Consider the following 27,532-nt stretch of genomic DNA (forward strand, 5'->3'; position numbering starts at 1 on the left):
GTGTGTGTGTGTGACTTACGATTTGCTTCTAATCAATGGAATACCACAAAGATGATGGGATGTATGTGATAATGTGACATGATTACATTATATCAGATTATAATGTTTATCTTGTTAATGAATTCTCTCCCTTTATTTTATTTTATTCTTTCAGATTTATTTATTAGGGACAGTGCGTGCATGTGAGCAGGAGGGAGGAGCACAGAGAATCCCAGACAGACTCCATGCTGAGCATACAGCCCAAGGTGAGGCTCAATCTCACAACCCTGAGATCCTGACCTGAGCCAAAACCAAGAGTCCAAGGCTTAACCAACTGAGCCACGCAGGCACCCCTATTATTATTATTATTATTATTATTATTATTATTTTTCTCTCTCTTGATTTCAAAGAAGCAAGCTGCTCTTTTGTAAACAGGACTTCAGAGAGAGCCACTTGGCAAGCAATTGAGGGTGGCCTCTAGCCAACAGCAAGAGTAGGCCCCTGGTGCAGTAGCCCTTAGGGGACTGCATGCTACAACTATGTGAGCTTGGAAGTGGATCCCTTCCTAGTGGGACCTCGGCTGAGATCACAGCTCAGCCTGACACCTTGGTTTGGCTTTGTGAGACCCTGGAACAGAAGATTCAGTGGAGGTGTGTTTGGGTTCATGATCCCTGGAACCTGTGAGATAAGAAATGTCTGTTGTTTTATGATGCTAAATTTGTGGTAATACTGTTATGCAGCAGTAGAAAAATTAATGCAGTAGGCCTCAAAATAAATTCTATAAATAGTTTTGCAAGTGCCTTTTGGAGCATACGATAAAAAGTAGCCACACCAAAAGACATGAATGAATACCAAAAGCAGAAGCTTCCATTTAAACAGATCTGCAGGACTTTTCAGACACAAATGAAACTTATGAGAATTTTGGCAAAAAACTGAAAATTACATAAGCAATATGGAAATACTAGAACTGAAACTTACCATGACTGAAATTAGAATCGTGGTGGATGGATTTGATGGCAGAATAGGCCCAGCTGAAGAGTTAGTGAATGAACACAAGTTAGAAGGAAACAACCAGAATGACATGGAGAGAGACAAAACAATGAAAATACAGAAGAAAAGAAACATGGAAGATATGTAAGGTCTAACATAGAAACATAGGAGAGGAAGAAAAAAATTAAACATGCAGTGTTTTAAAAGATGCTAACAGAGAACTTTACAAAATTGATGTACAACAGCAAAGTAAATTCAAAAGCCTTTACAAACCCCAAACAGGATAAATAAAAAGAAGAAACACATAGAATCACATCACTGTTAAACCACTGATAACCAAAGATGGAAAAAGCAGTCAGAGGAAAAAATGACATTGAAAAGAAAAACAATTAATCTAATAACTGACATTCTTTCTTTCTTAAATGTTGATACAATTCAACGGTGAAGCCATCCAGGCCTGGAGTTTTCTTTGTTGGCATATTTTTAGCTCCTAATTCAATTTCCTTAATAGATATAGGACTATTCAGGTTGTATAATTTTTCTTGAGTAAACTTTGGCCATATGTTGGCTCTATTTATCTCTTGCTGCATAGCAGATTACCTCAGAATTTAACAGCTTAAAGCTAAGCAGTATCTCACAGTTTCTGTGGATGAGGAATTCAGGAGCACTTTACTGGGTTGTTCAGGATCTTTAACGGGTCAAGATGTCAGCTAGGGGGGTTGCCTACATGGCTCAGTCGTTAATCGTCTTCCTTCCGCTGGGTCATGATCCCACAGTCCTGGGATCGAGACCGCATTGGGCTCCCTGCTCAGCCTGCTTCTCTCTCTCCCACTGCCCCTGCTTGTGTTCCCTTTCTTGCTGTCCTTCTCTTTTGGATAAATAAATAAAATCTTAAAAAAAAAAAAAAGATGTCAGCTAGGCTTGTAGCCATGAAAGTTCCATTAATGCTGGAGGCTCTGCTTGCAAGGTGGCTTGCTCACATGGCTTCTGGCAGGAGGCTGCAGTTCCTCACGGCTTATTATCAGGAAGTCTCAATTCATTGCTGGTTGTTGGCAAGAGGCCTCAATTTCCAACCACTTGGGCCTTTCCAAAGAACTGCTTCAGTGTCCCAAAAGACTTGGTTTCCTGCCAAGTGAGTGATCCAAGAGATAGGGCAGAGAGGAAACCACAATGCCTTTTGTGACCTCGTCTCAGGTGCCAAACACCATCAGTTCTGCCATATTCTATTTATTAAAACAGAACACTAAGTTAAGCCCACACTCAAATGGTGGGGAATTAGACTCCACTCTTGAAGAGGGAGTTAAAGAATGTTGGATATACTTTAAAACCACCTTAGTGTCTCTCAAGGACTTTACTTCATGTAACTTGTGAAATTCAGGGACACACAGTTTTTTGTAATATTCCTTTATTAACCTTTTAATTTTATAGTGAACACATGTGTACCTATTATTTAAATTTTGCCATTAACATTTAACTCTGCCTTTTTTTCACATATCTATACATCCTTCTAGCTAGCCATCTTTTTTTTTTCTTTTGCCTTTTTTTTTTTTAAGACTTTATTTGAGAGAGAGATACACAGAGAGAGCGCATGAATGGGGGGAGGGGCAGAGGGAGAAGGAGAAGCAGACTCCCTGGTGAGCAGAGTCTGATGTGGGTGGGGCTCCATCCCGGACCCCGAGATCGTGACCTGAGCAGAAACCAATTTCAGATGCTTAACCGACCCAGCCACCCCGGCGCCCCTGATGTGCCCACGTATTGATTTGCTTTTTAGCATTTCACTTTTTTAGCTCCTGGTTTATACTAGCCCTGAAAGAGAGTTAGAAAAGACTTTTTTTTACAATCTCATAAGCTCCTTCAAGGGATAACTGATGTGTCAGTAGGGCAACTGCAGGCAGGCACCAAATGGGGTGGAATAGCTCTTAATAGTGTGAGTGGGACTAGAATTTATAACCACTTCCCCACCCCTATAATCAGATATGCTCTTTTACAGAAGTTGAGGAGAGTCCTCTACTGATGTAATAGCCGAACAACACATCTTCAGATGAGACTAACTGTAAGAAATGTATAAACAATAATTGATTAAATTCCTTGACTAATGCATTACCATATTGCATACCCTATTTGATTTCTTTCTTAGGTCGACAATGTGGTAGTTCTGTTGTACACAGATTTTTTTTTATGTTCTCTATAAGGACTCATGGAATAATCTAGGCCAAAAGCTATATCTATCCTTGTTTATGTCATACAAACTAATGTCTGTATGATGACTGTTCAAATAGAAACAAAATATTAACATAGATGTTTCCTAACACAGAAATTCTTAGAAAGTCCCATTGTTTATGGAAAACATGACTGTGTAAAAAAAAAATTAGTTTGTCATGTATTTAAATAATAAAATGTCATTTGTGTATCTAAACAACTAGTAAATATTTATTTACAATTAAACCAAATATTGTTTACCTCATAAGATTTTTATAGTCATTGCAAAATGGAAATCTTCCTCATTCACATTTTTTTAAAAAGATTTATTTATTTTGGAGAGAGAGCACGAGCTTAGGCAGTGGGGCAGAGGGAGAGGCAGAGAGAGAGAGAGCCCAGACTCCCGAATGAGCACAGAGCCCACAGGGTCTATCTAATGACACTGAGATCATTGCCTGAGCCAAAATCAAGAGTTTGATGCTTAACTGACTGAGCCACTTAGGTGCTCCTCATTCACATTTTTCCTGCCATTTAGTCATTTCCTGGATTAAGTTACATACAAAAATCACAACTCTTTTCACAAGTTGGTCCAAAAGATATTTTATTATCATCAGTTCAGTATAAAAGTACATTCTTTCATGGATCTATTAACAACTTAGCCCTTCTCACACTTAAATCTAGAAAATCCTTCTGTGCAATTTTGGAGGCTAAAAATCATTCAACAAATATTTTTTTGCCATCTACTTTTGTTTGTTTGCACACAAACAAAACAAAAATCTCTGGAAGTATAGAACTGTCTCTTCCAAGGAAAGACACCCTTCTAAGAATTTATAATTTGACTGAAGGGGTGGGACATGTACTTTCGTAATTCACAATACCAAAGTATGTTTCATGAGACATCTTAGTAATTAGCATAAGCTAAAAGTACTTAGGCCAAGAAAGGACTGATTGACCATATAGTGCAGTATTTCGCTCTCCATCAATTGATTAATTGTGATATAAGAGAAGCTTTTTGAAAGCAGTCAACTGTGATGCACACCTTAAAAAATGCAAAGTAAGGTCACTTGGCTGGCTGCATCAGTAGAGCATACAGCTCTGGATCATGGTCATGTGTTCAAACCCCATGCTGGGCATGGAGATTAGTTTTTGAAAAAATGGAAAGGATTTGGAGAAATGGAAAGGATAGAGCTTCCCAGATGAAGGGAATAACTTGAACCAAGATGGGAGTGAGCACAGCATACTCATGAGGCTGTGATGAGGTTATGAAGTCGAGGCATAATGGAATAATGGAATAGTCGGGGTATAATGGAATCAGTTTTGTAAGTGGGAATTTGGCCAATTTATGGACGGGTTTGAAAGCTAACCACTGGAGTTTGAATTTTTTCTGCGAAGCTCTCAGGAGTAAGCTAATGGAAGTGATGTGTGGGAAGTGGTGTTTGGGGAGACTGAAAGGTTATGTACAGCTTGGGAGGAAAGGGAAGAGATAACACAGGAGAGTTTTCCTGTAAGCCAAGTGAGAAGTGACAAAGACCCCATAAGAGAATTAAAACTAAGGGATAGGGCACCTGGGTGGCTCAGTCATTAAGTGTCTGTCTTCCGCTCAGCTCATGATCCCAGGGTCCTGGAATGGAGCCATATCAGGCTGCCTGCTCAGTAGGAAGCCTGCTTCTCCCTTTCCCACTCCCCTTGCTTGTGTTCCCCCTCTCACTGTCTCTCCCTCTGCCAAATAAATGAATAAAATCTTTTTTTAAAAAAATGCAGGGATAGGGGCGCCTGGGTGGCTCAGTGGGTTGAAGCCTCTGCCTTCGGCTCAGGTCATGATCTCAGGGTCCTGGGATCGAGCCCCGCATCAGGCTCCCTGCTCAGCGGGGAGCCTGCTTCCTCCTCTCTCTCTGCCTGCCTCTCTGCCTATTTGTGATCTCTGTCTGTCAAATAAATAAATAAAATTAAAAAAAAAAATGCAGGGATATGGGGCGCCTGGGTGGCTCAGTGGGTTAAGCCGCTGCCTTCGGCTCAGGTCATGATCTCAGGGTCCTGGGATTGAGTCCCGCATCAGGCTCTCTGCTCACTGGGGAGCGTGCTTCCCTCTCTCTCTCTCTCTGCATGCCTCTCTGTCTACTTGTGATCTCTCTCTGTCAAATAAATAAATAAAATCTTTAAAAAAAAAATGCAGGGATAAACCAGATGGTTTGAATTTGAAAATTTAAAAAAGTCAAACCTTTTAAACCATATGCTAATATCCTACTGTGGATTAAGTCACTTACGTCATTTCCTAGAGAACTATGGACTTTGAGCATGTTTTTTAACAAAATTCCAGAAGTCTTCCTGTTAATACATTCATGTTTCCATTTATATAACAAATATTTATTGAGCACCTGTTAAAGGCAGACATTGTTCTAAAAATCCAGAATTGAATTAGCGATAACAACTATGAACAGACAAAAATCAGTGCTTTCATGGAGCTTACATTCTAGTGGGAGAAATGATACAATAATCTGATAAATAAGCAAATACATATAATTTTCTAGATGGTAATAAGAACTATGGGTTAAAATAAAGCCAGTAAGAGGGATAGGAAATAGCTGGTGGGGCAGGGAGACAATTTTAAATAGGTTCGTAGGAGAAGGCCTCACTGAGAAGTTGATCCTTGAGTAAAAACCTGATGGGGAGGAGTGAGTGGGTCACTCTCTCAAAGCAGTAGCTGCAAAAAGCAGTTGTAGGAAAAGGAAGAGCCGTTAGTGAGGACAGAAGCAGTGCTGTTCCTAGTGAGGGCAGAAAGCACAGCTGGTGTGGGGGGTCCAGGAAGCCATTGTAAGTAGTTTGGCTTTTCCTAAATGAGACACAGAGTCAATAAAGAGCTCTAATCTCTGATTTATTTTAAAGTATCTGTTTGTCTTGGTTTATTTGAGCCAATACTCTTACTTTTTTTTTTTCTGTTCATAAGAATTGGGTTTTTGTCACTTATAATTGAAAAAGTTTCTAGTTTATTATACTCCGTCTTCTGTTAATTTTGTCTGGAATTTAGCTTTAACGGTGGCACCAAAAACATATTCTCAATAAATTACTATCTTTTAAGTGACCCCCCCCAAAGCAGACTAGTTCCTGTTTTGAGGCTATCGTGAGTTTTTTGAACAAGTGCTCCCAAACAGCTGAAAAATTACATACTCACTTCCACATCTTCAGACTATATTGAAGACTTTTCAACATAAGTTTCAACATTTGCTAAGCCTGTGATTTCTTTTTTCTTAAAGATTTTAATTATTTATTTTTGGAAAGCTAGAGAGAGAGGGAGAATGAGTAGGGGGAAGGGCAGAGGGAGAGAATCTCAAGCAGACTCCACACTGAGCATGGAGACTGACCCGGGGTTCCATCCCATGACCCCAAGATCACGACCTGAACCAAAATCAAGATTTGGACACTCAACTGACTGAGCCACCCAGGCGCCCCCCACCCCCCAGGTTGTGATTTCTAATATATTATATTATAAAGTAGGACTTTGTTTTAATGATTTTTTAAAAAAGATTTTACTTATTTATTTGACAGACAGAGATCACAGATAGGCAGAGAGGCAGGCAGAGAGAGGAGGAAGCAGGCTCCCTGCTGAGCAGAGAGCCCTATGCGGGACTTGATCCCAGCATCCTGGGATCATGGCCTGAGCTGAAGGCAGAGACACCCAGGCGCCCCTAAAGATTTTATTTTTAAGTAATCTCTACATTGATTTTTAAGTAATCTCTACATTGAACATGGGGCTCGAACCCACAACCCCGAGATCAAGTTGTGCCTTCCACTGACTGAGCAAGCGTGGCAATCCAGGGATGACTTTTTAATAGATTAAATGATGTTTAAGTCTATTTAATAAAACCTATCTATAGTTATTTGAAACCTGCCATCATTCATTTAAAAATAGATAAACAGGGGGACCTGACTGTTTTGGTCAGGGGAGTATGCAAGTCTTTATCTTGGGGTTGTGGGTTTGAGTCCCATGTTGGGTATAGAAATTACTTAAAATCATTAAAAAATACCTAAATAAATTGTTCTTTAACAGTGTGAATTTTTTTCCTTTTTTATTGAAGTATAATTGGCATACAATGTTACATTAGTTTCGGGCATACAACGTAGTGATTGTTGATTGTTTATACAATCTTATACGTTATGCTATGCTCGCTACAAATGTAGCTACCATCTGTCACCTGGCAACCTATTACAACACCATCCACTACATTTCCTATGCTGTGCCTTTTATTCAACAGTGGAAAAATTTTAAGCTCATTCTTTTTTCTTCTTGAACCTATATTTCTGTTCCACTTCTCCTGGAAAATGTTGTCTTACTGAAAATACAGGCAGTCCTCATTTTACACAGTAGTGCAGGAGCATAAAAATGATCACACACGATCACTGTGCAAAAAGTAATGTTAATAATTAGTGGGAAACATTTTAATTGTCTTGTGACCTTTACACTTTTTTGCAGGAACATTAAAAACTGTCTTACTATTAGTACAAAAAAATAAAGAAAAGGAAAAACATAGCAAGATCAGTATTTACTTAGTACACTGCAGTTAGAAACACTGAGGATGAAAGTATTTCTTTGTTTGTTTGTTTTTTTTTTAGATTTTTTATTTATTCATTTGACAGAGAGAGATCACAAGTAGGCAGAGAGGCAGGCAGAGAGAGTGAGAGGGAAGCAGGCTCCCTTCAGAGCAGAGAGCCGGACATGGGACTCGATCCCAGGACCCCGAGATCATGACCCAAGCCGAAGGCAGTGGCTTAAACCACTGAGCCACCCAGGCGCCCCGAAAGTATTTCTTTGTAATTTGAGTAGTTTGAACAGTTCTTGCCTTCATTTTGTCATATTACTTAACAATACAGAGAGACCAGAATCTATGCCCTAATGAATTGTCATACTTTTTTCTAAGTTTGGATCCGCTTCCAACATTTTATCCTTTGCATTTTCAATGTTGTGAAGAATCTCCATGACTTCTTTTAATATGAAGTTTTTTGCTAACATCGCTTTTTCTGGGACATCTTCATTCTTTTTTGTCAACAGCCCGTTTCCTCACTGAAGTCACTAAGTTGGCCTGCAGCAATTTCTACCAACTGCATGGCCCTACTCTCTTGAGTGGTGGCACTGTCAACATTCCCACGGTCAGTTGTTTCTTCTAGAATTTCATTATATGTGATTCAAATTTCACTTGTGGCATGATCCCTCAATTCTTTGCTGTGCTTTCATTTTTGTTGGCCAATGTCCTCTTTCAATGATCTATTTTTATAAAATATTATGTACATTTCTCACTGGCAGACAAGGAGATAAGACAACTACAAGCTTTGCTGGCCGCATGTGAACTGAATAACAGACGTGCAGTGACCAATCACCAATGATTTTGAGAGAAGAAACATGTTTAGTCACTGACTATGACGTTCATATTTATTTATGTGGTGATTCATGGATTGAAGAGCTGGGACGAAATTTGTATTTTGTACAATTACAGTTAATATACCATAGTAATTGAAATTCGAACCCAGTTTAGGGGATTGGTGTTAACTAAACCACAGTAACTGAAATTCGTGCATGTTGGAACCATTCAAAGAAAGGATTGTCTGTATACTTTTATACGTTTTGTTAATCACCTCTTTAAATTTGTCTGCTATGAAAATGTACAAAAATTAAAATTTGAACTACTTGATGTCTTTGATTCTTAAGTAGTAAAAAGAATTCTGGGCTAATTAACATTACAATTATTATAATTGATCAAACAACATAAGCATGTCTAAATTAAAAGTAAAAATTTCAAAAATTATTTCAGTCTGATGAATTAGGCTATTTTCTTTTCACTTAAACCATACGTTTTTGGCTAAGTATTGCTTACTGTTGGAATGAGACAGAGTTTAGGTCAATGATATTCCTGTTTTTAATTTCTGTAGATAAAATCCATGAAGAAATGTGTTCACATAGACAAGTAGATGGGAATGAGAGGAATTTTATTATAGAAGTACCACTCATTTTGTGGATTCTTTCCAAGTTATTTGTCAAAAATGCTCTTTTACTTTTGCTAAAAACAAGGAATTTTATTCATTTTTTTAAAAGATTTTATTTATTTATTTGACAGAGAGAGATCACAAGTAGGCAGAGAGGCAGGCAGAGAGAGGTGGGGAAAGCAGGCACCCCTCTGAGCAGAGAGCCCGATGCAGGACTCGATCCCAGGACCCTGGGATCATGACCTGAGCCGAAGGCAGAGGCTTTAACCCACTGAGCCACCCAGGCGCCCCAAAACAAGGAATTTTAAAACTTCTTACTTACAAAATACTTGTTACCCAGTCATTAGACTGTTAACTTTCTTATTTTCTAGAAAGCATACCAAACAAGTTTTGCCAGATGTTATCAGCTCCAAGGTGGCTATAATACAGCTGTGCTAGTTGTGTACTATACAACTCCTAAGGACAGTGTTCATATTGCACTCTACTTGAGGGGAACGAGCTGGAATTGGGCAGTGCACAACTTACACAGCTGTATGTGGTGGCCTTATAAATATCCTTACTATTTTATACTTATGTATGCAAGTATATGTAAATGAATATGTATGTAAATGAAATATACAAAAGTTCCTATATATAGCCGTCATTTACACACATTGATAATGATATCACAATCAACATATCAAACATTTAATGACATAGCAATACTTAGTGGAAAGATGTACTAATACGGTTAAAACAGTAAATAAAATTGTTATTTTTAGAAACTAAGAGTCTTTTGAAAAGCGAAGCATGATGTCAAAAGGCATCTAACTCCATGCCAAGCTCAATATCAGCCAAGAGTCATTTATAGCTCATCTCCACGGTGGCTCTTTATTTCCTCAAGACTTGAATTCACAGATGGCACATTTGTTTTCTTGAACAGTGTCATTACTTTATTTAACTTATGAATGCTAATTATATGTTTCCAAGTGCATCAAATCTATTAGCATTTGCAGTGGTCTCTTTGACAAAGCATGTGGTAAAGAGGCACTGCTCTGGCAGCCCCCTACAGGCTCTGCTCTTCCCTTGGCAAGTTGAGGCAGTCGAATATATATTCATAGACACTTTTTTTTTTTTTTGCCTTTTAAAAAGTTGAGATATAATTGATGTGTAACATATACACTTTTAAGTAATAATTCACAACCAGGGAACATCAGACAATGGAAGCAAAAGGTTTTGTTTCGTTTTGTTTTTTAAGATTTTATTTATTTGAGAGAAAAAGAGCACAAACAGTGGGAGGGGCAGGTAGAGGGAGAAGCAGACTCCTCACTGAGCAGGGCACCCAATGCAGGGCTCCATCCCAGGACCTTGAGATCATGACCTGAGCTGAAGGCAGCTGCTTAACTGACTGAGCCATCCAGGTGCCCCAGAAACAAAAGTTTTAATTGGTCTATACCGCAATCTGAAAAAAAACTGCGCCAATGACACTATAGTGAATTCTATTATTCAGTAATAACTTATTACATGCCATCTTGATTCTAGAAGCCCCTGCTCTTAGGTAGAGTCTGTAATATTTTCTTTGCATCAAACTTGGCACCATAGCCACAAACAGCCATCTGTGACACTTCAGTGACAAACATGGAAAGAATGCCCCATCTTTAATCAGTCACAATCACAGCCTTGGATGATAGCCCCAACAATAACATCATTATTAGTCATGAAGGACAAGCTGTCTATAATCACAACTAACTACAAAATTTATAATTTTTTGAAGACATGTTTTAAAATACTAATTTCCAAATTGAGGTTGTGATGGAGAATTAAGTGTAAATATCCTCTCATTATAATAGCTTTCATACATAACATTTAAATACCACATCCAACACGCTCTCACATTTGTAATTTTATTTTGTCTTTCTGATAACTTTATGTTAAGTTGAGCAAATAGTAGTATTTTCTGTTTTACGTATCCGAAAAGTAAGGATCAGAGAAATTTAGTGACTTGCTTAAGGCTGCATGTCACAAAAGTGGCAGAGATGAACCGTAACCCTGATCACAATCAACATATCAAACATTTAATGACATAGCAATACTTAGTGGAAAGATGTACTAATACGGTTAAATGAGAACAAGCGGACGCTATTTATTCAGCTCTTGCTATAGTAACAGAGTCAGCCACTATCACTTGCCTTTGGCAGAGGCTCAAAGGCAGACAGGGGATTGGGAAAGCTTCATAAAACTGAAAAAAAAAGGGGAAGGTTTCAGGTATGTTCTGATTGGAAGTTGTTGGCCTGGAAAAGCTGGAAGCGGGCTACTAGAAATAAGGGGGATTTTATGTGATTGGTTTGTGGAACACACAGGCTTTCCTTGATGGGTCCTGAATTGGAAGTCCAGCAAAAACAGGGAAGTTGGCTGTCCTTGAGGATGTCCTGACTGGTCTGGTCTGGCTGCAGAAGTTATGGCGTGGCTTCCGGGGGTTCTTCTGTGGTTCAGAGTTCTGTGTTCACATACAGTTTGGCCATTGCCCTGTCTCTCAGACCATACTCTGAAACACACTGGGCCTCATTTCATCCCCTGACATGGCTAGACTGCAAGCTCCGTAAGATCTCTAGGTACCAATGCCTAGCCCTATCAGACTCTTAATAAAAACTTGCAAATGAATGGATGACTGATAAGTGACAAGATTTGAAACTGGCTTTTGCTGGAAGAAAATGAACTTTCTGGTGTTGCACATGGACAGCTTTGACGGGACCTGCTGTCACCAGGAAGAAAGGACCGGCGGCTGCTTCTTCCAGCTACTCTGCTCTAAATACCTTAACCTGAATCCTTCCCCCTAGCTGCTCTCCGTTTTTCTGAAAGCTTCCAGGGTAGTGTGCACATCAGCCCCAGGGGCTCGCTCCTGAATGCTCTGCTGGGGAGCGGGATAGGTTTCGTGGGAAACCGGCAGCTACTTCTGGCATTCTGAAGGCATCTTCCACCCCAGACCTTCCAGGTTTGCTGCGTTCTCTCCACGCTGTCCTCTCCATCTCTCCCTCTAGGGCCTGGCTGGTGAGAGCACCGAAGGAAGGGGGAAGGGATACAGTCCTCCCCAGCCCCCATATGTGGTCTTAATTCAGGACTTATTGAGTTGGTCTAGACGGAAAACGCTCGGGGGGGGGGGGGGGTGTGCTGTGTGGAAGACCCAGACCCAAGGAGAGAGGGGAAAGCTAGTCGCGCAAGCCCTGTCCTCAGGCCAGCCTTCCCACCTGCTGCGGGGAGAACCGCCGGGAAGGGGCCGCAGCCGCGTGCCCGCCCCCCGCCCCCCCGCCGCCCCACCCCTGCTCGCAGCGCGGCCCCGCCACCCGGGAGTTCCCGCGAGTGGCCCCGCACCCAGGCCGCGCGGGGGGCTGTTCGGTTGGAGGCGGGGAGCAGCCGGGGCACCAAAATAGGAGCCGCTTGTGGGCTGGAGCTGCACTAGCAGGCACCCTCCGCCGCGCCTCTTCCAAAGATGGTCAGAGGGTCCGGAGGCGCCCGCGCCCTCGCTCGCCGCTAGCCCGTGGGCCAGCACCGGGTCTCGGAGCCGCCGCCGGAGGTAGGTGTCCCGCGGCCCCGCCGCCCGGGGCCAGCCGTAAGGGAGCCGGTGGGGCCGGGCGCGGGAGACCGAGGCCGCGCCGCCTCCCGAACCCGCCGGCGGCAGAGGCGCGGAGACAATGGCCGCGCGGGCGCCGGGCTGGGCCGAGCGCGGGGCGCCCGCTGTGCCCTCCCCACACCTGTGCGGCGTCCCGGGGCAGAGGGACGCGGGCGCCCGGCCCGGCCGGCTGCGCGCGGCGCCCTAGAGTCGAGTCCCCGCGCCAGGCCCGGGGCGGGGCGGTATCCCGGCGGGAACGCGGGCCCGGGGCCCAGGCTCGGGGCGCGCGGAAACCCCTGCGGCTGCGGCGGGGGAGGGGGCGCGGGGATGGAGGGGCCGTGGAGGGGCCGCGGCCCTGCCGCTTTCTTTTCTCTCCTTTCTCAAGCAGAAAGGTACAGGGTTTCCCTTTTCCGAGATTTCTTCTTTTCCAATTCTATTTCGATCCTCCCTTTCTTGGCAGCTCGATGCGACTTGCAAGGGAGATGGAGCTAGTGAAAAAAGGTTGCATTGGGGCCGAGCCGAGACGGCCAAAGTCCGGTCTCTAGTGCGGCGACCCCTCGGACAGTTGGTTTGCCAAGCGGAGGTTCTCTCGGACAGCCAGCTCGGGTCCGACTGCGGAGACTGGGCGAATGGGGTAGCAAATCAATATTTCTAATTTAAAAGATTACTGAAAACCCCGAGGGCCTCGTGTCAGGCTCCAAGCTACCCTGAATTTAAACTGACCATCACATAAACTATGAAATAGTCTATCCATATTCTGCGTTTCTTACTTAGAATGCTGAACTTAGTCTAGGTTTGGAGTATATGCGATGCTAATCAATCATCGCAAGGATTGGCGTCCTTAGCATTGATTATTTGCCGTAATCTGCAAAATTGAAAACCCGTTTATTTCATGTTTATTGCAGCCATGGCTCTAAAAGGACAAGAAGATTATATTTACCTTTTCAAGGATACAGCGCATCCAGTGGATTTCCTGGATGCATTTAGAACATTCTACTTGGATGGATTATTTACTGATATTACCCTTCAGTGTCCTTCAGGCATAATCTTCCATTGTCACCGAGCTGTTTTGGCTGCTTGCAGCAATTATTTTAAGGCAATGTTCACAGCTGATATGAAAGAAAAATTTAAAAATAAAATAAAAATCTCTGGCATCCACCATGATATTTTGGAAGGCCTTGTGAATTATGCATACACTTCCCAGATTGAAATAACTAAAAGAAATGTTCAAAGCCTCCTTGAAGCAGCAGATCTGCTACAGTTCCTTTCCGTAAAGAAAGCTTGTGAGCAGTTTTTGGTAAGGCACTTGGATATTGATAATTGTATTGGAATGCACTCCTTTGCAGAATTTCACATGTGTCCAGAACTAGAGAAGGAATCTCGAAGAATTCTCTGTTCAAGGTTTAAGGAAGTGTGGCAGCAAGAAGAATTTCTGGAAATCAGCCTTGAAAAGTTTCTCTTTATATTGTCCAGAAAGAATCTCAGTGTTTGGAAAGAAGAAGCTATCATAGAGCCTGTTATTAAGTGGACTGCTCATGATGTGGAAAATCGAATTGAATGCCTGTATAACTTACTAAGCTATGTAAACATAGATATAGATCCAGTGTATTTAAAAACAGCTTTAGGTCTTCAAAGAAGCTGCCTACTAACTGAAAATAAGATACGATCTCTAATATACAATGCTCTGAATCCCCTGCATAAAGAGATTTCCCAGAGGTCCACAGCCACAATGTACATCATTGGAGGTTATTACTGGCATCCTTTATCAGAGGTTCACATATGGGATCCTCTGACAAATGTTTGGATTCAGGGAGCGGAAATACCAGACTATACTAGGGAGAGCTATGGTGTTACATGTTTGGGACCCAACATTTATGTAACTGGGGGTTATAGAACGGATAACATAGAAGCTCTTGACACAGTGTGGATCTATAACAGTGAAAGTGATGAATGGACAGAAGGTTTGCCCATGCTCAATGCCAGGTACTACCACTGTGCCGTCACCTTGGGTGGCTGCGTCTACGCTTTAGGCGGTTACAGGAAAGGGGCTCCTGCAGAAGAGGCCGAGTTCTATGATCCATTAAAAGAGAAATGGATTCCTATTGCAAACATGATTAAAGGTAAGTCCAGATTACATTTACTCTCCAATTTTCCAGATGTTTGAGGTTAGGCCAGTGGTCTAAATTCTCCTGCAGAGAACTTTAAAAAGAATGTATCACTTTGGAATGCTATTTAAGAACTATAATAGATTATACAAATAATAGTGGACAGAATGTTCCAAGTAGAAGCACAGTAGAGCAGTCCCCAACTTGTCTGAGCTTATGGGATTAGAGCATGTTCCTCAATGATAGAAAAATATCATTTATATAAGAAAACAGTCCCGGGGCGCCTGGGTGGCTCAGTGGATTAAGCCGCTGCCTTCGGCTCAGGTCATGATCTCAGGGTCTTGGGATCGAGCCCCGCATCGGGCTCTCTGCTCCGCAGGGAGCCTGCTTCCTCCTCTCTCTCTGCCTGCCTCTCTGCCTACTTGTGATCTCTCTCTCTGTGTCAAATAAATAAATAAAATCTTTAAAAAAAAAAAAAAGAAAACAGTCCCACTTCATCCCACTTACTTTATAGCCTATTTCAAGTTTAGATCTTGCATCAGGTCCTAAGAATTTATATTTAAGTCAAAGGCTAAATGAAAAGAGAAAGTTGGGTGGTTTTATTAGTTCTTATTTATTTATTTATGCTCTTGAAATTGAACCCTTTTCAGTTCTGCTTTTAAATATTCAGCCTTTTCCCTCCCATTATCTGATCATCTCTCTCTTTTAAAAGGTCTTTCATTAAAACCTTGAAAGTTTCGGTCCCTGTAGAGTGTAACAAATTACATTCTCTTAAAAACTAGAGACAGATAGCCCCTGCTTTTTGTGATTCAAGTCTTTCTTCCTAAGGTGAAAGATAGGGGCAGATCCCAACCCCTCCCTCCTGTGGTCCACACAGCCAGGCACACTATTGGGTTTCAATGTCTGCCTGATAAACACTGTATTTTCTGCTGTGTTCAGTACTCGATTAGCCTTGCTCTCCTTCCCTCCCACTGGCAAAAAAGTTAAACTGGAATCTTACTTAATTACATTTATTCATTTGTGCTGGGGAGTTGCACAAAAACAACTGGTAGGTTGTTTCTAAATTTGTGTCATTTTATTCCAAATGTTCCTTCCCAGGCCTTTCTGTTTCAGTTTTAATACGACTGAGGGTGTGGGAATCTGACCTGGTGTGATCGTTGGATGACAGGCAGGAAGCCCGAGAGGGAGAACCGTCTTGTGATCAGGCACATTGCTCCTGAAGCCAAACTGCTTGAGTCCAAATCCTGACTTTCCATTTCCTTGCTAGTGTGCTCAGGCAAATTGTTTCATCTCCCCGTGCCCCGGTTTTATTGTCTGCACAGTGGGGGAGACAACATTATGAAGCTCAGGGTTTTGAGAGGATTAAGTGAATTTATGCATGCAAGGCGTGTAGAGCAGGGTCTGGAGCAGGGGAAGCACTCAGTAAGTGTCAGAAGTTGTTGGTGTAGGTATTGTCACTATTTGTTGTTCATTATTGTCATCATGAAGGCCCTTGTAAAAAAAAACCACGTCAACTTTGACAGAGCAAAATTATCTTTCATAGGAAATCATGTCCGCTCTCCTGCATGCACGAAGGTTCAGGAGTGGTTGGTAGAGGGGGACAAGGGGGCTTAGAGCCCCCTTGCTATTGCCGCTCTTGTCTTGGGCTCTGCCTGAGCTTAACTGCCCATTCCTGGTCTCCTCCCCAGGATGGTCCTCAGTGTCCTCCTGACTCCTTTCCTACTAAAGAAACAAGGAAGGTTCAAATACTGTAGTGGCTGTTGTCAACCTGGATACATTTCTGCCTCTCTTTCTTGAGGACGAGATACCAGTTGCCATGGTTTCATAGTTCAGAGCATATTTCCATGAGGAGGAAAGTTGGTTATTTTATTGCGATCTTTTAAACTATCATATTTGAAACACGCTTGCTGAAAAGAAATGCTTCCGTGGTGGGTCCACTGTTAAAGAAAGCCTTGTGTGTTCTTGCCTTCACCTTGAGTGGAATGGGAGACCCTCATACACCGAAGTACCTCCCCCTTCCCCCGCCCCCCCCCCCCACCAGCTGGGTCTGAAATTCCAAAGTTTGAGTTACACTTTCACCTTGAAGTCTGATTCTTGGTTATATCTGATCATCCTTGGGAAGAGTAATCCTGTATCCGTTCTATCCAGCTTTGGACAGTGATGATTTTGAACTATAAGTTTCTCATTTTTCTGTTGCAAGGGTAATATTACTTTTCCCAGTTTGTTTCCTTTTGTAGTCATGACGTGAACGATCAGCTTCCTCTGGTAGAGGATTGCGTAGAGTCAAATTTCGAATTCATTTCCTTTTTTGGTTTAGGGATGTACAGAGAAGAAATAAATACTTGGCTGTTCAGGAGCTCCTGACTTCTTTTTTCTCTCTCATCATAACTGCCCTGCCTATAAACTCACATTTAGGCTGGAGTAGAAACGCACAAGGAGATTAAACTGCATCCAGCACGTGTCAGTGGTAAACAACTGTTGGTTGAAAGACTAAACTGACGTATTTGACCAAAATGAGCTTCATCTTACTTCCTCGGAGCTTCTTTTTCTGCAGAACTCATTTCTTCCTCCCCATTTTCCTAGAGCATCAGCATTTCCCAATTTCCCGAACTTAGGACCTCACCATCAGTTTTGCTTGTTTCTGACACAGTCAGGCATCAAGGCTTATGTGTTTAGCTGTCTCTCTTACCTCCATGCCCTTCCCTCCACACCCAAAACCCCTTCTAAATTGGGCCCTCAAAATTTCCTACCTGGGCCAGTATCTGGATGTCTGATTCTTTTTGTCCTTCCGCTTCTGTAGTCTCTCTCTTCCTCTGTTTAAAAATCTTTAAAGTCTTGCTGAATGAAGTCTTTGTTTCATAGTTGGGAGCCAGGATCCTTTGCGGCATGGCTTCCAACTTACTGTGTTAGCTTCAATTCCCATCTGACAACTCCAGCTGGGCCACCTGCCCTTGCGCGTGCTGGCATCAAATGGGGATGCTCGACATTGCCCACTGGGTCTTTGCACTTGCCTTTTCCTCTGCGTCGGATGGCTTTCTCTCACCTCTACCTGCCAAAGTCCTACCTGCTGGGACCCGGGTCAAATTCTGCTACCTCCAGCCATCATTTCCCTGCTCAAAGCAATGTCTCCTGGCTCTGAATGTTCACATTGGTTCCGTACCCTGTGCTCTACATATTTGGGTAAGTGTCTCACCCTCTTTTAGAAGAGTTCAAGGAGCCTTTCTTATTCATTCTTCCATCTCTCATAGCACCTAGCACAGGGCCTGACATCTACTGTCAGTAACAACAGAAACAATAATGAATTTAGCGCAAATATTCATCATGAAACACAACGATAGATCCATCTGAAGACATGATTTTGATTAACACACAGGCGTGGGAAACGCGACTGCCTGCGTCTTACATGAAGTTATCTATGTCATTGGCGGCCACTGCGGCTACAGAGGGAGCTGCACCTACGACAAGGTCCAGAGCTACAACTCAGATATCAATGAGTGGAGCCTCATCACCTCCAGTCCACATCCAGGTAATTAAATACTGTTCCAGAGAGCACATGTTGTAATACAGTTTAGACTATGAGGCACAGCTAAAGATGGCCTAGAACAAGAAAATGCTAGACTTACAGCAGACTACCCATGGGTGTAATTAGAAGGCTCAAAATATTCATATGTCCATCTAACAGTAATCGCAGGCTATTCTGATTAGATCACATCTACAAATACTTTCCCTGATGTCTTTATGAGACACATTTTAAGCCTGGGTGGTTAAAAATGGTAGTTTCTTTTTAAAATTTTCTTCACCTAGGTTCTGTTGTTGTGTTTCTTATTCCTCTGTTGTGTGCTTTCTTTCATGTATATGCATTATATGAAACACAATTCTTGTAGACAGTTAAAAAGCACTAGTCTGATACAAATGGCCAACAGACACATGAAAGAATGTTGAACATCACTTGACATCAGGGAAATACAAATCAAAACCACAGTGAGATACCCTCTCACGCCAGTCAGGAGGGTTGAAATTAACAAGTCAGGAAATGACAGATGCTGGCGAGGATGAGGAGAAAGGGGAACCCTCCTACACTGTTGGTGGGAATGCAAGCTGGTGCAGCCACTCTGGAAAACAGTATGGAGGTTTCTCAAAAAGTTGAAAATAGAGCTACCCTATGACCCAGAAATCACACTACTGGGTATTTACCCTAAAGATACAAATGTAGTGATCCGAAGGGGCAGCTGCACCCCAATGGTTATAGCAGCAATGTCCACAATACCCAAACTATGGAAAGTGCCTAGATGTCCATTGACAGAGGAATGGATAAAGAAGATGTGGAATATATATATATATATATATATATATATATATATATATATATACACAATGAAATATTACTCAGCCATCAGAAAGGATGAATACTTACCATTTACATGAACATGGGTGGAACTGGAGGGTATTGTGCTGAGCTAAATAAATCAATCACAGGAAGACAGTTAGCCTATGGTTTCACTCAAATGTAGAATATAAGAAACAGCGCAGAGGACCATACGGGAAGGGAGGGAAAACTGAATGGGAAGTTATTGGAGAGGGAGAAAAACCATGAGAGGCTCTTAACTATAGGAAACAAATGGAGTGTTGCTGGAGGGGAGGTGGAGGGATGGGGTAAATGGGTAATGGGCATTAAGGAGGGCATGTGAGGTGATGAGCACTGGATGTTACATACAACTGATATATTATTAAACACTACATCTGAAACTAACGATGTACTATATGTTGGCTAATTGAATTTAAATTTTAAAAAGGCAACGAACTGTCAAAAAAAAGCACTAGTCTGTCAAACAGTTGGGGGGAGTGCCCATTGATTGAGTTCAACAAGAAGGGGTTTCTTCTTTTAAAAGCATGTTCTTTCTGGGTCTCAATAACTATTAAGCACTTACTCCTGGGATGGGCCGAACCCTGTGTTAGCCTTACTTTAACAATCAGGAAGGGCACATGTGGTCTGCCCATAAGGAATGGCCAGCCTTCTGCCTTCTGTGCCTTTGTTCTTTGACTTGTCTCTTTGTGAAGAGCTCCGAGAAGTATGAGCCATAGCCTGTTACAGTTATGGCATATGTTTGAGACTTTTCATTAGGAAAGATTTATATCACCATATCACTATACTACTTTGAATCATTTTCCATGTAGCATAAGGCTTCTGTCTCTGTGAGTCATTGGCGAGCATGGCTGAAATTCACAAGCTTGAACCATCTGAGAGTGATAGTAACAGTTAACCCTCCTGAACACTTTCTGCAGGTCAGGTACTGACTAAGCACTTTACACGTAGTATTATCTTAATTTATGTCTATAGCCCTGTGAATAGGTATTGTTTATACCCATTTTGCATATTTGGAAATGGTGGCAAGAAAGGATAAGCTCACATAGTTTGGAAGTGTTGGACCAGGGTTCAGTTCGGCAGTCTGATTGCCTACTTCGTGCTACAGCCACTAAGCAGCCTCCCTCTCCTTAAGGGAGCGGAGCAGGCTGTCCTGCTCTGGACCAGGGCAGCTGGACCCACCCCGGCAACAGACATCTCATATCACGGTTCAGGGGAAGCACTCTGCTCCTGGGCTGCAGCTCCATATGCCACAGGCTTTGCCTAACAAGAGACTTCAGCCACAGGCTGTCCTGGCTCTGAAGACGTCATGGAACAGGCTGCCTTCTCCCTCCCAGTAGCCCAGATGTATTAGCTCAGACCCCCCACCACTTTCTATTATGACCAATGAAGTTATAATGGAGAATAATAATACCAGCTCAAATTGAGCTATAACGTTTATTTAGTAAGTATGAGCCAGGCACTAACTATTCCAGTCATTTTTTATGTCGTAATCTGTTTAAACCTCACAGCAATCCTGTGAGTAGGTACTTCTATTTCATTTTACAGGTCACTGGGGCACAGAGACAGTAAATAAATTGCCCAAGATCAGCTGGCTAGTGCTTGTTAGAGGTGAAGTTCAAATCTAGGCAATCTGGCGGGGAGGCCGTGTTTTTAAGAACTGCACTGTTATCTCATTTCTTCCCCCTGTTAACCTTATCAGTTCGACATGACTTTGACATCTTTACAAAGAAAATCCAATATATGAAAAGTCGTATTAACAAATCAGAGGGCAGTTATTTACATTACCAATTTAATATATATTTCATATGAGGGATCCTTCAAACATCTTGTAACATATATAAGCTACATGTTCCTTGTTCACTGCTTGAACGGGAATCTGAAAGGCAATGAGATGTAAGCCCAAGCATGAAAATCCATGGCCAACTGAAAAAGCAATCAGAAATAAAGACTAAATTCGACTATAAATCAATGGGAACATATAATCATGTTTGTTACATTTTGCTCTCCATTGGACTTTTTCCTGACATAATGCAGGAAACAAAGGTAGCAAGTTGGCACCCTGCCTGGTCTGTTCTTTTTGGCTTTCGGTGCTTAAGATATTTTTAACTGGCTTGCTACAATATTTAAAATCTAGGAGATTTCAAATAAAAGTCATGATTTCTGACCTTTGGAAAAATTGTAGCAACCTTGGACCACATTCCCTTCTGGCAGTGATCACTGGAGCCACGTAGCAGCTGCTCACTTTTAAATGGCACCTGCATGCTCCATTTCACTAGTCTCTTGCATTCTCATCCCGTCATAGACCTGGGGGACCGTGCTCTTGCTTCTCCTAGCCCTGGCCTGCTTCATTCAACTAGTCTGTTAGCTCCTTAGCCCTTGAAGGCATTTGTAGTTGCATCCTGTGAACTGTAGCAAGGTATGCTTCTTCTACATTGTGGGAGCACCTCCCTGGGAATGTACAGTGCCAGTCTTGAACCTCCCTTACAGATACATAGCTTAGACTACAAAGAAATCATGACTACCGTTATTTTTCAAGGGTAATACAAATGTTATCTTTTTTTCTCGATGCCTTTGAGGGTGGTAGTTTTGGATAGTTAAAAACCAAGGGACTCTAATTCTATTAAATGCAGGATAATATTTATTGAGACCTTACCTTGGGAAAGATACTATTCTCGTTATTCTATAAGACACAAAGATGATTAAGAGCTTGTCTCTATTGCTATAGGAACCCAGAATCTAGTCGCAAATATACATACATAACAGGAATACAAGGCAGTTGTACAAGTAAGTGTATAGAGGGTATACACTTGAAATTGAGGGTAGAAAGAGCTTGAGTCTAATTTAAGGGAAATCTGGAAATCTTAGAATTCCAGGAGTATGTTGTTACGAGTTAGGCCTTAAAGAATAGCTATAATTAAGGTATTTTTTGAAGAAGTGTTTTCTGGCAGAAGGGAGCCAATGGTAGGAAGCAGGAAGGCAAGTTCCAGGTTTATTTGGGTACTTGGCTGGATGTATATGATGAGATGTGAGAGGGTAGAATGAGAGATCGGGTGGGAGAGTTCTGTTGAAGAGCATTTCACAGAGGGCTTCCAATGGCAGTCAGGAGAAGTTTAAAAATGGAGAACTACCAAAGGTCTTGAACCTTTTAGAATAGATTAGGAGAAAGACAGCAGGGAAATCTGTTAAAATTGTCGTAATACACCAGATGAGATACGCTGAAAGCCTGAAAGCAGTAGGAGGTGAAAACGGGTAGATGTGAGGAATGTTATGCATTCAACATGAGAGAGTTGAGAGCTGAGTTGGAGCTTAGTTTTATAGTGAACTGTGGAGGACTGGTTGGATCACCCACGAGAGCTGTCCCTCAAGGATTGGGAAATACGGATCTGCAGCTCAGGGGAAGAGTAGGGCCGAATTTAGAGATCAAGGTGTCATTTGCTTGGAGGCTATGACTGTGGGTGTGGAGATGGTTGAGGTGCATTGGGAGGGTAGGACTAAGAGTACAGCTATGCACAGAGTCTCGGGAAACAGCACTATTTAAGGGATGAGCTGGGAAGGAAGAGTGTGGGAAGACCAGGGAAGAAGCAGAAAGTAATAAAGGGTAAAACCTATGGAGAGCCACATCAAATGGGAAGAGAGTTCTCTCCTGGCTCTGCCATTTATTCACATGGCTAGTGGTGGGTAGTGGCTTAAGCTCTTGGGTCTTACTTGCTAGTAAAGAAGTTAGAGTAGATAAGCTTTACAGGTCTTTTCAATGCAAATAATCTTAGGGAAAAAGTCTAAATCATTTCAGTGGATATTGAATACCTGAAAATATTGTGGTTGTCTGTGAATCCCTGCATGGCTTTCTTCATATCACTCATGCAACACTGAATACAGACTGTTGTGTGTTTATAGTGAATATTTATGTGTAAACTTATTGAGCCATGATGGATGGTGCCATTCTTGTACTTAGTTTGAAATTGTTCATTCCTTCGTTTGCCCAACAAAGGTTTGCCGAGTGTTTCCCGAATGTGATGTGGAGTGCTAGGAGCTCAATAAACAAGGCACAGTCCTTGGGGCTCAGTAGCTTTGTAGAGTGACCAACAGGAAAAAAGCAGTTACACCTGTGGAAGAAAAAGTTTCCATCAACAATAACAGAAGGTTCTGTTGTATTTGGGTAACAGGAAAAAACCTATCAGGAAACACCTTATTTTTATTTTTTTTTTCTGTTCTTTAAAGTTTATTTATTTGAGTAATCTCCGTACAGAACATGGGGCTTGAACTTACAACCCTAAGATCAAGAGTTGCATGCTCTTCCAACTGAGCCAGCCAGGTGCCCCAGGAATCACCTTATTTTAAACATTTTTCCTGCTATAGGAAGATTGGGATATTTTTCTTAAGAACCACAAATTGGGGATTTTTTGGTAAACTCTGAAATTTAAGATAATCCTAGTGAACTTGTTGAATCACACCAACTGATAAAATTTCTGAATTACTAATTTTCACAACCATTTGATAGGATGATTCATGTAATTACATAAACAATGTTTCACAAGTACCAAAACAAATTCCACAAAACTTCTGCATGTATAATAACTAGAAACTCAGGTAAAATAAGTGGGGCTTTACAGGGGTAGGAGAATTCTTGTTTTCCTAGCTGTCAGATACTTGAGAACAACAGTATGTGGACTCATCTTCTGAGATTTTTCCTTAGCCTTTGAAACCTAGATAGCAAGAACCTTACTGATAAGAATGTGCTTACCTTCTAAAAGGGGAAATCACATTTTTTGTTATACATTCTCTCTTTCTGAAGGAGGGCTTATAAGTTTTGTTTTTTCCCTGCAAAATAATGGGAGTGCACATTTCGGTACAGAGGGTACAAGTTCCAATTCATTCATTGATCCAACAAACCTTAATGAGTCCTTACAAGGTTCCAGACACTTGCCATTCCCCAGCAGGGATGCAATAGTGGGCAGGATGCAGGTCCTACACTGTCAGAGGGGAGACGGACAGTCACCAAGAAACGTCAGACAGCGAGAAGTGTTGTGGAGAACATGAGAGCGGGTGAGGTGGTGGGGATGCCTGCCTGGCCACGTCAGGCTGGGTGGTTAGGGGAGGGCCCTCTGAGGAGATGACCGTTAAGATGAGACCTGGATGACAAGAAGGGGGCGACTGTGCCAAGTCCTGGGAGCAGAAGTTTCTAGGCAGGAGGAAGCCCTCAGCAATAGCAAGCTGGGTCTTCATTCATTTGCCATAACGTTAGGGCCCCTGACAAGTCCCGCTCTTCCTCCCGGCCTGCAGCTAGAGGTGTTAAAGTGTAATCCTATGGTTGATATTCCCAGAGAATGAACTCACAGGTCAGTAATGGGGCTGGAAATGGGGACAAGGAAGAAGCACGGCGGGGGGGTGAGGCAAGAGGACGCCGGAGGCACAGAGTCCGAGTCCCTCAGAGAATGAGAGCAGCAGCCTTGTGTTTGGTGCCTCGGACGCCTCGGCTGCCTCACCTGAGGGGCAGTGCTGGGAAGGGAGAGGAAGTGAGGTTCCAGAAGAGCTGGGTGCCTTGATTGCCTGTGGGTGGCAGGGGGCGGGGGGAGAGGGATATATAACATGGGAAAAATTAAAACAGCCCAGAAAGCTGACCCACCTCCTCCCAACTCCAGAGGCAGACTCCCAGCCCGGGATCCAGACTCCACACAGCAGCTGTCTGCCTTTGAGCTGCTTCTGGTCTCTTAGGATCATAGACTGTAGATCCCCACTAATCTGGTTTTGTCTTTTTTGAGCAGCAGTGTGAGAGGCAAGCGAGGTCCTCCGTCCTGCCCCTGGCGCTGCAGACGCTACAGAGTGCCTGCCCCTGGTTATAGGGGTGGCCACTAAGACCTGAAGGGGCCTACACCAGTTCCCTCAGACGTCTTCACATCAGAATGTCAGGGGGTCTCCACAACTTGTACCCAGAGTGTAGAATAAAAGGTGTCTGTGCTGGGTGTGGTCTGAGGAGGAGTTCCTCCCTGGCACCCTGTAAAGCCAGAGGAAGGACCACCTGAGAGAGAATGGCAGGGAGAGGCAGTCTGAATCGGGTGATAGGGGATGGATTTTAAGGCTCAGTATTGTGGTAGAGGAATCAGAATGTCAAGACAACTCGATTTTTGTATGCTGCATTGTAAGGGATTCTTACATCACCAGCCTAAGGGATCTCTGTTTGTTATCCTAATCAAATTTTGCTTTTTTTCTTTTTAATAGAATACGGATTGTGTTCAGTTCCATTTGAAAATAAGCTCTATCTAGTTGGCGGACAGACTACAATCACGGAATGCTATGACCCTGAACAAAATGAATGGAGAGAAATAGCTCCCATGATGGAAAGGAGGATGGAGTGTGGTGCCGTCATCATGAATGGATGTATTTATGTCACTGGGGGATATTCCTACTCGAAGGGAACATATCTTCAGAGCATTGAGAAATATGATCCAGATCTTAATAAGTGGGAAATAGTGGGCAACCTTCCAAGCGCCATGCGGTCCCATGGGTGTGTTTGTGTGTATAATGTCTGATTGAATCCATAGAAGTGGACTCAGTAATCACTGTTTTAGGGTGTAATAAAAAAAAAAAGAGAGAGAGAGAGATAGAGAGAGACAAAATCTGGGATTTGGAGTCCCTTATCGTTGTGGCCTGGCACATAATGGGTGAATTCCCATGTCTAACCCCAACTCTTCACCTTAACACAGTGATTAATGGAAAAATCCTATGTGTATTTACATTTGAATCAGTAGGGTTAACACCCTATAATCTCTGCTTTTCAAGGTAATATGGAATTTTGGACTCTTGGCAAAAAGTGAAATACCTTTGTAGTGAATTATTCTCCTGGTAGCATCAACACTGGGTGCAGGTCAGAATCATTCTTTGGAATGAAATGTCTCTTCTGATCCTGTAATGTACTAGTGTATATTAAGGTTCCATTTAGCTAGCAAGGAATTTGAAATTTAAGGAGGGACTCTTCTCTACCTCTACAAAATCAACACTTTAAAACAGCATTTTTCCATGGTTAGATGTGTTTAGAATGTGGACTTATTTTAAGTCTTTTTTTCTTTGTAGTGTGTATAATTTATTGTTCATTATTTGCTGACTGCCTGAGGTATACAAGATACTGTGCAAAAGATTATTACTGTTCAGAGTTTACAAACTAAATTTTAAAGAATAGCAAATCTGAAAAATTGCAGAGAAAATAGTTAAATATTTGCTAATGCTAAGAGCTATTTTTAATTTTCAGCCTTGATGTAAATTGCTAGTTTAGGTGTCTTTAGTTCAAGCATGTTAGAAAAATCTTCTTTATTCACAAGTGTAGATACATTACTGCATACAAAATTGACTTTTAGAGCCAGAAGGCATGTAGAACAGTTGTGATGTAATAGAAAATACATTAATGAGAAGAAATTTGCATTCATTTCCCAGCTGTGCCACTAACTAGATTTTTTTGTAACTTGAATTGAGTCACAGTCACTTAACCTCTCCCTGATTAGAGCTTCATGACCCATGGACTTTGGGCCACAGATGTGCCTACATGTGGTCCCCATAACTCCTGGGGCAGCTAGAGGTAGACTGGGTGGCTGGAGCTTCTGAGCAGAAACACCTTTGTCCACTTTGCCCAGTGTGCCGAAACGTGATAAAAGTTGGGAAGCACTGCTTAAGTTAGCTGACGTTTTAGTGATCTGGTTGACCATGTCTCCACACTCTTCATTTTCTCAAAGACACAGTCATTATTTTTTAACTTAAAACATGAAAGTTGAAAACTACCTAATGCTTCTGATTTTTTATTTTTTATATTTTTTAAGAAAGAGACTGTTCAATGCATTCATTTCAGGTGGCATTTTAAATAGATGCAACCTTTTGGGAATGCAATATGGTACCACATAGAAGGACCCCCAAAAAGGGCCATATCTCTACCCCATAAATTCTACTCCTAGATTTGTAACATAAAGAATAATATAAAAACAAAACAAAGGGAAATGCATGAGGATGTTTATGTCTGCATTATTTATAATAGCAAAAAATTGGAAATAGTCTATGTGTCAAAGAAGAAAGTGGGCTGATAAAATAATGAAGTATCATACTGCCATTAAAATAATTATTTGGAAGACTGTAAAAACATGGTTGTGTCTGTGATACGGTAAGTCAAATAAGCACAATAGAAAAGAGTATGCGTACTATGATTGTTACTTCGTAAAATCTTTCTGCATGTGGAAGGTAATATGCAAAACAAATCCTTTCTGTTAGTGTAGGGCGATGTGGAATGATTTTTAATTTATTTAAATGGTTTTCTTTAATATTTGTGTTTTCAATAAAAATAAGTAAATCACTGTA

The 27,532-nt window shown here is 41.9% G+C and overlaps 1 protein-coding gene across 3 annotated transcripts; it reads left to right on the forward strand.

The window, feature by feature from the left end:
• The first annotated feature begins 204 nt into the window (after window positions 1-204).
• On the forward strand, window positions 205-27,532 carry KLHL23 (kelch like family member 23). 3 transcript variants are annotated; one of them, XM_046018763.1, is made up of 6 exons: window positions 205-245; window positions 2,960-3,022; window positions 8,213-8,310; window positions 13,633-14,847; window positions 18,206-18,358; window positions 25,415-27,532. In XM_046018763.1, the coding sequence occupies exons 4-6, from the start codon at window positions 13,635-13,637 to the stop codon at window positions 25,723-25,725; spliced, it is 1,677 nt and encodes a 558-aa protein (XP_045874719.1). In that variant the 5' UTR covers window positions 205-245; window positions 2,960-3,022; window positions 8,213-8,310; window positions 13,633-13,634; the 3' UTR covers window positions 25,726-27,532. The 3 variants fall into 3 exon arrangements, with proteins under 3 accessions (XP_045874719.1, XP_045874720.1, XP_045874718.1); XM_046018764.1 differs by lacking the exon at window positions 2,960-3,022 and having other exon boundaries at window positions 218-245; XM_046018762.1 differs by lacking the exons at window positions 205-245; window positions 2,960-3,022; window positions 8,213-8,310 and adding an exon at window positions 12,309-12,691.

The sequence above is a fragment of the Meles meles genome, chromosome 9 (genome assembly GCF_922984935.1).
Source record: "Meles meles chromosome 9, mMelMel3.1 paternal haplotype, whole genome shotgun sequence".
NCBI classification, from domain to species: domain Eukaryota; kingdom Metazoa; phylum Chordata; class Mammalia; order Carnivora; family Mustelidae; genus Meles; species Meles meles.

Excerpts from the sequence above, each read along its gene's own strand:
- KLHL23 (XM_046018763.1), top strand. The coding sequence starts at position 13,635 with ATGGCTCTAAAAGGACAAGAAGATTATATTTACCTTTTCAAGGATACA. Across the intron at positions 14,848-18,205 it reads TATTGCAAACATGATTAAAG|GCGTGGGAAACGCGACTGCC; the intron begins GTAAGTCCAGAT and ends ATTAACACACAG. Across the intron at positions 18,359-25,414 it reads CACCTCCAGTCCACATCCAG|AATACGGATTGTGTTCAGTT; the intron begins GTAATTAAATAC and ends TCTTTTTAATAG.